The sequence below is a fragment of the Pongo abelii genome, chromosome 2 (genome assembly GCF_028885655.2).
Source record: "Pongo abelii isolate AG06213 chromosome 2, NHGRI_mPonAbe1-v2.0_pri, whole genome shotgun sequence".
Classification (NCBI taxonomy): domain Eukaryota; kingdom Metazoa; phylum Chordata; class Mammalia; order Primates; family Hominidae; genus Pongo; species Pongo abelii.
Window position 1 is genome coordinate 209,146,189 of NC_085928.1, and position 13,240 is coordinate 209,159,428.

General features: G+C 41.4%; 1 protein-coding gene across 11 annotated transcripts in view; it reads left to right on the plus strand.

Moving 5' to 3' along the window:
- LMLN (leishmanolysin like peptidase) overlaps positions 1–13,240 on the plus strand; it is an 83,988-nt gene that overhangs the window by 58,675 nt on the left and 12,073 nt on the right. For 10 of the 11 annotated variants that reach the window (XM_024241192.3, XM_063722415.1, XM_063722418.1 and 7 more), the window contains 2 exons: positions 734–893; positions 3,937–4,067. In XM_024241192.3, the coding sequence (XP_024096960.2) occupies positions 734–893; positions 3,937–4,067 (291 nt within the window). Of the gene's footprint in view, positions 1–733; positions 894–3,936; positions 4,068–12,540; positions 12,910–13,240 lie in introns of those variants that run through there. The other variant, XM_054551101.2, reaches the window with a different exon arrangement.

Below are 13,240 nucleotides of genomic sequence, written 5' to 3' on the forward strand. Positions count from 1 at the left end.
TTCTCCTGCCGCAGCTTCTCAAGTAGCTGGGACTACGGGTGTGCGCCACCACACCCAGCTAATTTTTGTATTTTTTTTTTTTTTTTTTTAGTAGAGACAGGGTTTCACTATATGTTGGCCAGGCTGGTCTTGAACTCCTGACCTCAGGTGATCCGCCCACCTCGGCCTCCCAAAGTGCTGGGATTACAGGCGTGATCCACCATGCCCGGCCATAAAATTAATTTAACAAAGAAAGGAACAATAAAATTTATCTGGTGCCTTGTACCTTTGGTATGCAAAGTATTTTATATATACGATCTCATTTATTTTCTCAGATTTTACTTTTTTCAAGTTTGTCAAAACAACGTATAAACTGCCTCCTAAAAACTCTTGAAAAATTTAAAATGTTGTAACTTTATGCATTAGTTCTGTGTTTTGTCAACTCTTAAAACTTCTTTTTGCTCAGTGTAATTAAAACTACTTCATTCTGTTAAAACATTAGTGTAATTTAACATTATGATATATAACTGAAGACTCATTTACTTACCTTGCTTATTTGTAAAACTATAGCAACCTTTAACAACTCCTCTGGTGGTTCATTACTGTCCTCTTTATTTGGTGGTGTTGATGAAGAAGGTACGTTAGTATCTTGTGTTATGTGGCTTTAAAGGGTTGCAAGAAATTGCCTGTGCACTTCCTCAGTTTTATACAGAATATTTCTTCCTTTCTTGTCTTCCCAATATTTTTTCTGCAGTACTTTGATGAACTCAGTGGAATACCTGCAGAAGATCTGCCTTATTACGGTGGTTCCGTGGAAATTGCTGACTACTGCCCTTTCAGTCAGGAATTCAGTTGGCATTTAAGTGGTGAATATCAGCGCAGCTCAGATTGTAGAATATTGGAAAATCAACCAGGTTAGTCGGCTAGTGAAATGAAGTATTATATACATATTAAAATTATATATTAGCAATATAGAATCGTGGTTAAGGGCACAGACCCTAGAGCAGGACTGTCTGAATTTGCTTTATAGTTCAGCTGCTATCCGTATGTAAGAAGTGACTTAACTTTTCTCTGCCTGTTTCTTCATCTGTATGATGGAGGAGAGTTGTGAGAATTAAATGAATTAATGTAGTAAGTGCTTACAATTGTGCCTGACCCATCGAAGGGATTATTAGCGTACGCATGCACACACGCTATATTTTAGTCATACCTTCTAGCTGCATGGCACTTTCCATTTGCAAAGCACTTTCATTCTTAACATTTTATTCTTCTGAAAACATTATGAGAAACATAAGGAAGATATTACTGTATTTCCCAGATAGGCGGATAGATACTAAGTGATATAGTTAATTTGTGTCAGTGCAAGAGCCTCCAATGCCAGCCTCTTTTTATTAAAATACCTCAGATAAGCTGCTTTTTCCTCTCGTGGGGAATGTATATTTTATGTAAGATAGAAGCAACATGTCACTCTTCAGATATCAAAACAATGTTCTTGTCTCGTGGCCAGTAAGATATACCACCATGTTATTTGTTTCTTCTTAATACATATAAATGAACAAGATATCAAAGGAATTAACAGTATGGCAATTGGGTATTCTGCAATAATAGTTACAGCTCATACTAATTACCTTTGTAAACAGAAATGTTCTCACATCTGATGTAAGAAAGAGCAGTAAGTAGTTTTTCTCTCTGTGTTCATCGGAAGTTTTAACCTAGTCTCCAAACCCCCACCCCATTCCGTACTTTATTACAGACTAAGGCATTTAAATTCTAAATTTTTGTATTCCTACCTTTTACTCTTAAACTTGGCAGATGTAACTGGATTCCTGCAGTCATTTTTCCCCATCATTCATCTATTTAAGAAATGTCCTGGCCAGGCGCAGTGGCTCACGCCTGTAATCACAGCACTTTGGGAGGCCAAGGCAGGTGAATTGCTTGAGCTCAGGAGTTTGAGGCCAGCTGAGCAACATAGTGAAACCCTGTCTGTATCAAAAATACAAAAAATTAGCCAGGTGTGATGGTGCACACCTGTGGTCCCAGCTGTGGAGGAGGACGAGGCCAGAGGATTGCTTGAGCAGCCCAGCAGGTGGAGTTTGCAGTGAGTCGAGATCATGCCACTGCACTCCAGCCTGGGCAACACAGTGAGACCCCATGTCACATCAAAATGATAAATACATAAATACATATCCTAACAACTGATAACCACTCAGCAGTTCCGTATTAAAGCAAAAGAAATGCACAGATCTGTCAGTTATGGATTTGCCAAAGATATACTGTCATATGTTATTGTTTTAGAGCTGGAGCTGGCAAACTTTTTTTTGTAATGGGGGAAATTATAAGTATTTGGGGCTTTGTGGGTCATAAAGTCTCTAGCTTTCTGATTCAGCTATTCAACTCAGCTGTTACAGTCTGAAAGCAGTTACAGACAATACATACATGAATGAATGTGCCAGGATTTGGCCTGAGGGTTGCAGTTTGCTGAATTCTGTTTTATTATTATTATTATTATTTTTTAGAGACAAGGTCTCACTCTGTCACCCAAGTTGGAGTGCAGTGGCACCATCATAGCTCACTGTAACCTGTAACTCCTGGGCTCAAGTGATTCTCCTGCCTCAGACTCCCCAGAGCCAGGACTACAGGCATGCACCTCCACACCTGACTAATTTTTAAAATTTTTTGTAGAGATGAGGCTTGCTATGTTACCCAAACTGGCCTCAAACTCCTGGCCTCAAGTGGTCCTCCCTCCTTGGCCTCCCAAAGTGTTGAAATTATAGGCTTGAGCCACCACATCCAGCCCTGAACCCCATTTTAGACACTGATCACTATAGTTTTCAAAGACTCTGATACTCAAAAGAAGTAAAGAATTCTGTTTTATTCTAATTTGCATTTTTTAGCTTATATAATTCAGATTTATCAAAACTGACATAAAACACTTATCTTTATAATATTTTAAAATGGGCTAATTGAACTCTCTACTTCCCCAAAGAAAACTTATTGTAAAGAGTCTAAAGAGAGCAAATTACTGCTCGGGCTTAAGAGCTTTGTCCCTTTGTCCATTAGAGGCCTTTCATTCCTCTGCAGGTTTGTGCTTAATGTGAGATTAGATCAGCATCTTACTAGGTTGGTGGAAGAGTAATTGTGGTTTTGCCGTTAAAGTAATGCGAAAACCGCAATTACTTCTGCACCAGCCTAATATTTATGGACTTCCAGGAGGTGACACAAGTTGAAGATATAAGAAAGTTTTCAAAAGTTGCAACACCCCCCAAAAGTCTGCATTATATAAATCACTTGGCCTCATCCTATCATGAGTAATTTGGAGGTGCCTCCTATTTAGACCACCAGTGAAGATGATTTTATCTTGGTATCTAGTGATCTAATGATTCTTAGTGCTAGTTCTATATATTTAACCTAGAAAACGTTGGGCCCAGTTTTATTCCCTTGTGTCTGATGCAGTAATTTTCTCCCGTTAATTCCTTTATTAAGAACCTAGTGTGAGTTTGGAATCCTGTCGATCCTAATTTTTTTTTTTTTTGAGGTGGAGTCTCGCTGTGTCGCCCAGGCTGGAGTGCAGTGGCTTGATCACGGCTCACTGCAAGCTCCACCTCCCAGGTTCACACCATTCTCCTGCCTCAGCCTCCCGAGTAGCTGGGACTACAGGCGCCTGCCACCACGCCCGGCTAATTTTTTTGTATTTTTAGTAGAGATGGGGTTTCACCGTGTTAGCCAGGATGGTCTCCATCTTCTGACCTCATGATCCACCCACCTTGGCCTCCCAAAGTGCTGGGATTACAGGCGTGAGCCACCGTGCCTGGCCTACCCTAATTTTTTAAATTTAAAATTTCCATGAAACATGTTTGATTTTTAAAGCAACTTTTAATCATAAAAATGGAATGGTTCAGTTTCTTGTTCTTTGAGCCAAAAGTCAATTTTTAAGGAGACTTTTCTTCTTTGCCTCAGAAATTTTTAAGAACTATGGCGCTGAAAAGTATGGACCTCATTCCGTTTGTCTAATTCAGAAATCAGCATTTGTTATGGAGAAGTGTGAGAGGAAGCTGAGTTACCCAGACTGGGGAAGCGGATGCTATCAGGTAAGCTTATGTTTGTTATTAGTTATGCCAAATATTATGTGATTTTATCTCTTTTATGGTTTTATATTTTAAATTATATTTTCATATTTTATGTCATTAATTTACTGATCAATACTTTATCTTGTTTATGTAAATATTAGTTTGGATGCTTATGTTTTATGAAAATATTGTCATTTCTTTAGAAAAAGTGCCTCTTAAAAATATATATGTAATTGCTGTAATGTTACTTCTGGGCATATATTCTGAGGAAGTAATGGTAAATAGGTAATTTTGTTCTTGAGCAAATATTACTTTGTAATGGAAAACATGTACAATTTTATTTTGAAAGGTCTGAGGACCGCATGGGTTATAAGAATTAGTAAATCAGGCTGGACGTGGTGGCTCACTCCTGTAATCCCAAAGCGCTTTTTATTTCATCCCACTTTTTATTTCATTTGGGAGGCTGAGCCAGGAGGATCGCTTGAGCCCAGGATTCAAGACCATCCTAGGCAACAAAGCGAGACCGTCTCTAAAAGAAATAAAGAAAAAAGAATTAATATCAGTTGCTGATTAATAATAGGGTATTTTTTCCTTTGTAATTAGAAATCCAAAAAGGGCAAAGTACAATTTTTTTTCCTTCTTCTTTTTCTTTTTCTTTTTCTTTTTTTTGAGACAAGGTCTTGCTCTGTCAGCGAGGCTGGAGTGCTGGTGCAGTCACGGCTCACTGTATCCCTACCTCCTGGGTTCAAGTGACCCTCCCACCGCAGCCTCCTGAGTCGCTGGGACTACAGGTGTGCACCACACACCCGACTAAGTGTTTGATTTTTTGTAGAGAAGAGGTCTCACTGTGTCGCCCAGGCTAGATTAGAACTTCGGGGCCCAAGCAATCCTCTTGCCTTGGCCTCCCAAAGTGCTGGGATTATAGATGGCGGCCACCATGCCTCGCCTACTATTCCCTTAATTATCTTATTTGCCCATCTGATATTTTATGACATCACCTTATTAAGGACTTATAAAGATGTAGCCATTCTGTGACTTAGGAGCATCCAACGGAATGAATCTTCTGCATCCTACAAATGGATGTCAGGGAGGAGAGTGTAAGCCTGAGAAATGCAGAATAAGCATTCCTGTGCCATTTCAGCTGCAAGAGCTAAACGGACCTTTGTAACTGGAAATTTAACTGTTATCATTAGTTACTTATCAAATTAACTTTTTTTTTGGTAACTGCTTTTTTTCTTTACTATTTTTTTTTTTTTTTTTTTTTTTGAGACAGGGTTTTTGCTCTGTCACCCAGGCTAGAGACAATGGCGCGATCATGCTCACTGCAGCCGTGAACTCCCAGGCTCAGGCGATTCTCCCACCTCAGCCATCTGAGAAGCTGGGACTACAGGTGCACACCACCACACCCAGCTGATTTTTCTTATTTTTTGTAGAGACAGGCTTTTGCCATGCTACTCAGGCTGGTCTTGAACTCCTGGGTTCACATGATTCACCTGCCTCAGCCTCCCAAAATGCTGGGACTACAGATATGAGCCACTTTGCCTGACCTGGTAATAGCACTATCAAGATATACTTTACATACCATACAATTTATGTAAAATTAACTTTTTTTTTTCATTTTTTCTCTTTTGAGACAGGGTCTTACTCTGTCACCCAGGCTGGAGTGCAATGGTGCGATCTCAGCTCACTGCAACCTCCACCTCCCGGTTCCAGAGATTCTTGTGCCTCAGCCTCCTGCACAGCTGGAATCACAGGCATGCGCCACCATACCCAGCTAATTTTTGTATTTTTAGTACAAAAATTGACCAGGGTGGTCTCAAACTCCTGGCCTAAACTGATCCTCCTGCCTCAGCCTCCCAAAGTGCTGGGATTATAAGCATGAGCCACCACTCCTGGCCGAATATTTCTTTTCTTTCTGTCACAAGATATTCTAAGCTCACTTTGTTTTTGTCTGCCCCTGACGTGGAATTAACCATTTCTCCAAAGATCCCTGGTTACTTTTAATGGAGTATGGTGTTTAGAGATCTGGGTGGTAATTATACTGTTGATTGCTTTTAGTGGAGTGTGTGGTGTTACAGACTAAGATCTGGGCGCTAATTATACTGTTCATTGCTTTTAGTGGAGTGTGGTGTTAGAGACTAAGATCTGGGTGGTAATTGCACTGTTCATTGCTTTTAGTGGAGTGTGGTGTTAGAGACTAAGATCTGGGCGCTAATTATACTGTTCATTGCTTTTAGTGGAGTGTGGTGTTAGAGACTAAGATCTGGGTGGTAATTGCACTGTTCATTGCTTTTAGTGGAGTGTGTGGTGTTACAGACTAAGATCTGGGCGCTAATTATACTGTTCATTGCTTTTAGTGGAGTGTGGTGTTAGAGACTAAGATCTGGGTGGTAATTGCACTGTTCATTGCTTTTAGTGGAGTGTGGTGTTAGAGACTAAGATCTGGGCGCTAATTATACTGTTCATTGCTTTTAGTGGAGTGTGGTGTTAGAGACTAAGATCTGAGTGGTAATTGTACTGTTCATTGCTTTTAGTGGAGTGTGGTGTTAGAGACTGAGATCTGGGCGCTAATTATACTGTTCATTGCTTTTAGTGGAGTGTGGTGTTTAGAGACTAAGATCTGGGTGATAATTATACTGTTGATTGTCATTGATAATAGCAGTTGGGAATTGGGAATACCAGCTCATCAGGCCCTCTTAGTAAGGTAGGAAATATATGTGTATGTATCAGTACACTCTCCTGTGAGTGCGTGTGTGTGTGTGTAAGTAACCATGAGTTTGCATCAGTAAGGTTGGTTTGATTCCATTGGTTGGAGACCTTGTCTGATACCAAAGGATTTATTTTAGTTTTCCACCTTTTCATATTGGTACTTCTTTCACCAACAGTGAGAAGTCCAGCTGCTGTCATCTCAGCATGTTTACTCATTTGATCTATCCACATCCCGTCCACTTTCTCCCACTCCCATTGCCCTCCTCACCTGGCCAACTCTGCATGACCTCCCGGTCACACACCTCCCCCACCCTCCAAACAGGTCACCTACCTTGCCTCACTAACGGCTTTAGACGTAATTGCTTTTGAGGAAGGGGAAAGGAGAAAGGGAGGGATCACTGAGCTTTTTTTTCTTAAAATTGTGGCAAAATATATATAACACAAAAATTTCCATTTTAACTGTTTGTACGTGTACAGTTAAGTGGCACTAAACACATTCACGTGGTTGCGCACATGGCCACTGTTCGTCTCAGAAACTCTGTACTCACTAAACAGTCCCTCCCACTTCCTCCCCACCCCAGCCCTGACAGCCTTTATTCTACATCCTCTCTTTGTGGATTTGCCTAATCTAGATAGTCCTTATAAGTAGACTCATACAATGTTTGTCCTTTTGTACCTGACTTCTTTTACTTAGCATAGCGTTCTCAGGGCTCATCCACATTGTGCCATGTATCAGAACAGTATTCCCTACGGTGTTCCTTTATGTCTGAATAACACTCCATTGTATGGATCTGTCACGTTTTGAATCAGTTGATGGACACTTAGGTCGTTTGCGTCCACCTCTTGGCTATTGCAATCTTGCTGCAGCGAACACTGGCTTTCACATATCTGTCTGAGTCCCTGTTTTCAGTCTACTCAGCAGTAGAATTGCTGTATCATATGGCAATTCTGTTTAGCTTTTTTAGGAACTACCAAACTAGGTTTTTTGTTGTTGTTGTTGAGGGGTTTTTGGTGTTATTTTGAGGTTTCTTTTTTATTATTATTAATAGACTTTATTTTTTAGAGCAATTTTAGGTTCACAGCAAATTTGAGCGGAAGGACAGAGAGTTCCCATATACCCCTGCTCCACACACACGTAGCCTCCCGCACCGTCAGCATCCTGTACCACAGACGTATTTTTGGTACAATCGATGAACCCACATGATCATCCGAAGTCCATGTTCCATTAGGGTTCACTCTGGGTGTTCTACATTCTGTGGGCTTTGACACCTGTATGATATTCATCCATAAGATAAATGAGTTGTTGAAATGGGCTTTGTTATAAGTTAAAGATTGGCTATCTGTGGCTAAATAATTGCTGAGACTAACATAAATAAGAATAAATGAAATAAAAAGTGGGATGAGATACTTCAGGTGAAAGTCAAAGGGAAACTGTATTATCTCTGTACAAAAGAGACCTTTAAGCATGTGTTTTCATGTCAGCCCTTTGTGTTCTTAACATGTTTTTCCCTGATGAAACTGAGATCATGGACCTTATCATATCACCTTTTGTGCTGATGGCACCTTTTAATATAAGTTTTTAAGTAATTTATATATTTATTAAATAGGTCAGCAGTTCACATGGTGAAAAATTCAAAAGATGCAAAAGAATATACAGGGTAAAGGAAAAGCCTTTCCCAGCCCTGTCTTTCAGTCACTCACTTCTCCCTTTGGAGGGAAGTAATATTACCAGTTTCTTGCGTCCTTCTAAAGATGGACTCTGTGCAGGCACAAATTTATATTTTTGTTTCATTTTTTACACCAATAGTATCAAGTTACACATACTGTTCTGTGGTGTGTATTAAAGAGTCGTTCTTAGTATCATCTTACATCATTCCAGCCCCATGTCTGAACTGGCTGTGGACGTCACAAGTACATTTGGTTGTACTTTGATCATTCTGAATTCAGTTCCTGCAAAATCCAGTTTAGGAGCCCTCTCTCAACAACTCCGCATTTCAGCTGTGTTGCTTCCAGCACTGGTCCCAGTCTCTCTAATTAGAAACCAGAATGATCATTTTCTACTCTCTGTTCTATAAAGACGGATCAATACAGACTAAGTCTTTAGATTACTCTCCTATTGAAATCTCTTATATCTATTTTATTTTAGGTTTACCTTCATAGTTCAAGCCATCATCACTTCACAGCTGACTAATTTCCCTCCTCAGCTTACTTCCGTGAGCACGTTGATCCTTTTAAAATTTCAGTTTTGATCAAACTTAGACATGCAAATAGTTTGAAACAAATTTGTTGTCTGCTTCCAAAAAACTACAGCCTCAGGCCAGGCGCTGTGACTCATGCCTGTAATCCCAGCACTTTGGTTGGCTGAGGCTAACACTTGAGGTCAGGTGTTCGAGATCAGCCCGGGCAACATGGTGAAACCCCATCTCTACTAAAAATACAAAAACTAGCCGGGCGTGGTGGCGCATGCCTGTAATCCCTGCTATTCAGGTGGCTGAGGCATGAGAATCGCTTGAACCTGGGAGATGGAGGTTGCAGTGAGCCGAGAACGCACCACTGCACTCCAGCCCGGGCAATGGAGTGAGACTACATGTAAAAACAAACAAACAAACAGAAAAACACACAAAAAACTAGAGCCTCTGTTATTACTTCCCTAATGCTTATGACTGCCTCCCAGAGTCTTCACTTTCAATTCTTAGTTGTTGTTTTGTTGGGGGTGGAGGAGTCAGGGGGAGACTTACTATTTGCTTTCTTGTTTTTTTTTATTATTATTACTTTTTTGAGATGGGTTCTTGTTCTGTCGCCCAGGCTGGAGTGCAGGTGGCATGATCCCTCGGCTCACTGCAACCTCTGCTTCCCAGGTTCAAGTGATTCTCCTGCCTCAGCCTCCCAAGTAGCTGGGATTATAGGCGCCCGCCACCACGCCTAGCTAGTTTTTTTTATTTTTAGTAGAGACAGGGTTTCACCATGTTGGCCAGGCTGGTCTCGAAATCCTGACCTCAAGTGATCTGCCTGCCTGGGCCTCCCAAAGTGCTGGGGTTACAGGCATGAGCCACTGCACCTGGCCTGCTTTTTTATTTTTGAAAAGCTTATATTATTCTTTCATAAGGTTTGAATTTCATATGTTAGCCGTTGACTTTGGAAAATAAGAATTTAGTTGGTTCACCTCCTCCTCTTGCTGTGTTCACTTCCTCTTTCCCCATCGTACACTTCGTTTCCCCCTCCTGCCAGTGGTGATTATGGATAAATATGTACTCACTGTTTACATTACCATAACTACACAAACGTGGCGCCTGGTAGTGTGCAATCATTACTTCCCCGTTCTCCCCAGTATTTCGTTTTCTCTGGATTTAAGATCTCGTTTTTTCATGCAATTAGTTTTCTTTGTATTTAGCACTAATTTAATTCTAAGCTTTTCTCCCAGTTGGGCTCATCTCCTTTCAGTATAACCAGATACCTGAGGTATTCTATCCATTTCATCTTGAGGAAGTCTCTCCTGAACATTTCTGGCCTGTGCTAATCTCGACTATATAATCCTTATGTTGGCAGCACAGCTGGCATCTTGGGATCTCGAGTCAGGATCATCCTGGAGGTCCCTCTGGTCCCTCTGCCTCTCTCATATTGGATCCCCTACTTCATGGATTTTGTGTCATATTCTTTTTTGGATTTTTTTTCATTTTAATGGAACATATCTTCTAGTGGAGATTTGAGGAGTATGTGACGGAGAAAAGCGTTGAGACTTGCATGTCTGAAAGCATCACTGTTCCACCGTGACGCCTGCTGACAGCGCGGGAAGGCAGGACCTCACCTCTGCCCTCAAGGTCTTCAGCTAGGCCTGAGAATGAAATAGGCATAAGCCCGATGAACAGGAGGAAAACATACACATTTATGTAATCTAAGTTTTACATGACACAGGAGCCCACATGAGTAAATGAAAACTCAAAGAAGTGTAAAACCTATATACTTTTATACTACATTGAACAAAGGGAGACAGTTACAGAAAAGTAAAATGTATGCAGAGGCTAAAGGAAGATAAGAATTATTTTAAGAAGGTCTGTTTGTACCAAATTCTTTGGCTTTGACTCCCTGTATTGGTGATAAAAATGTTTGTTTTCTCCTGGAAAAGGAAGGATATTATTCATGTGGGAGTTGTATCTTCTGCTTTCAGGAGGAAAGGGGAGGTCAGAACAGTCTTGTTGGGTCTGCTGTGTTTAAGTCCCTTTAGCTGGAAACCTTTGTGCCAAAACAGCACATTTTGGGGTGGCGTGTTCTGCCATCCTTCAATAGCTTGGGTGGGTATAGCTTTCTTTTTGAAAATTATTTTCCTAATGGATGATTGGGTGCAGGAAAAAAAGAAAGAAAATTATTTTCCATCAGAATTCTGAAAGCATTTTTCCTTTGTGTGCTGACTCTCAGTGTCATTCTGAGTTTCAATTGCCAGAATCTTTTTTCTTTCTTCTCTGGAAGCTGGTAAATTCTTAATTTTAACTTCACATACCACATCCCCACCTGCCACAAGCCCCAGTATTCCAAAATTTAATGGGTTGATTCTATTTTTGGTGATCATTAACAGCCTGTTCATATTCAAGAAGTGACTGGGGCCTGGCACCGTGGCTAACGCCTGTAATCACAGCACTTTGGGAGGCTGAGACAAGCGGATCACTTGAGGTCAAGAGTTTGAAAGCAGCCTGGCCAACATGATGAAACCCCTCATCTACTAAAAATACAAAAATTAGCCCAGTGTGGTGGTGGGCGCCTGTAATTCCAGCTACACAGGAGGCTGAGGCATGAGAATCACTTGAACCCAGGAGGTGGAGGTTGCAGTGAGCTGAGATGACGCTATTGTACCACAGCCTGGGCGACAGAGTGAGACTCTGACTCCAAAAAAAAAAAAAAAAGAAAGAAAAGTGCCTGGAAGCCAGTTTGGAAGCTCTGAGCACACACATAGGGCTCGTTGACTGTGGTCTCACTATGGGGCTTCTTCCTTACAAACCCTTTGATGTCTGTGTCTTGAGGGTTTCCCTTTTGATGGGTCAGATTGGTCAGAGAAACTGCCAGTGTCCTGCCTGAAGTTTATATGCTGTCAGAGTTCTAGGAAGGAAGTCGATTTTGAATGCTTTAACCTGTAAACTTCGAGTCCTTATTTTCCTGATGGCATCCCAGCTCTCTGCTGTACTTAGTTTTCCCCAGAACAGAAAAACTCTGTTTTACGCTTTCCAAAAAATAAATCTCCAGTATGCAGGTGTGTTAGTCCATTGTGTGTTGCTGTAAAAGAGTATCTGAGGCTGGGTAATTTATAAAGAAAAGAGGTTAACTTTGGCTTATGGTTCTGCAGACTACAGGAAGCATAAGTGCTGTCATCGGCTTCTGGTGAGGGCTCAGGAAGCTTACAGTCATGGCAGAAGGCAGAGTGGGGGCAGGCTTATCCCATAGAGCGGGAACGAGAGAGGAGCGAAGTCCCAACCTCTTGAACAAGCAGATCTCCGGGGAACTTATTCCTGTGGGGAGGGCACCAAGCTATTCATGAGGGATCCCTCCCCAGGCCAGACACCTCCCACTAGGCCCCACCTCCAACACTGGGAATCATATTTCAACAGAAGATTTGGACAAATACCCAAACTATATCAGCTGGGTTCAGAACGAACTGGTCCAGCTGCTCGCAGTAAGGGAGAGGAATGCTGGGGTCTGTTTCTGAAACAGACGTTTATCTAATCCTTTTGATTGTAGCTCTTACTTCTTGGTACCAGGTGCGGCTGTGGCAGTCCTGAGCCCTCTTTGTGTTCTGCAGATCAGTTTCTTCCTGGCTCTTCCTGCTGCTGGATTTTGATTCCGCTTTCCCGAGTCTGTTCTGTCTGCTGCTACTTGTACATCTACCCTCCTGCCCACACTTAACTCCCAGGAGTCCCACAATGAGAAGACTTCAGCTTCAGCAAGGGAGTTTTCCTCTTGTCCTGTCAACACTCATATAATTCTCATCTCTGAGCCATGTGCATTGTGCTTCCCAGCCTGTAACATCTGCCCGGCAGTGATCCAAATCCTGTGTACATCCTTAGGATACAAACGCTGTCTTCCATGAAAGTTTCTAATATTTGTTCTTGTTTCTACCACTTATTGCCTCTTAATCATGAAATAGTCTGGTACTGTTCATTGTTTGCTTTTTCTTCTAATTTCAAAATACAGTTAGTATTTTATAAAAAAAATTTATTATTATTTTTATTATCTTTTTTTTTTGAGATGGAGTCTCACTCTGTCACCCAGGCTGGAGTGCAGTGATGGGATCTCAGCTCACTGCAACCTCTTTCTCCTGGGTTCAAGTGATTGTTATGCCTCAGCCACTCGAGTAGCCCACCATTACGCCTGGCTAAGTTTTGTATTTTTAGTAGAGATGGGGTTTCACCAGGTTGGCCAGGCTGGTCTCGAACTCCTGACCTCAGGTGATCCACCTGCCTTGGTGTCCCACAGTGCTGGGATTACAGGCATGAGCCACT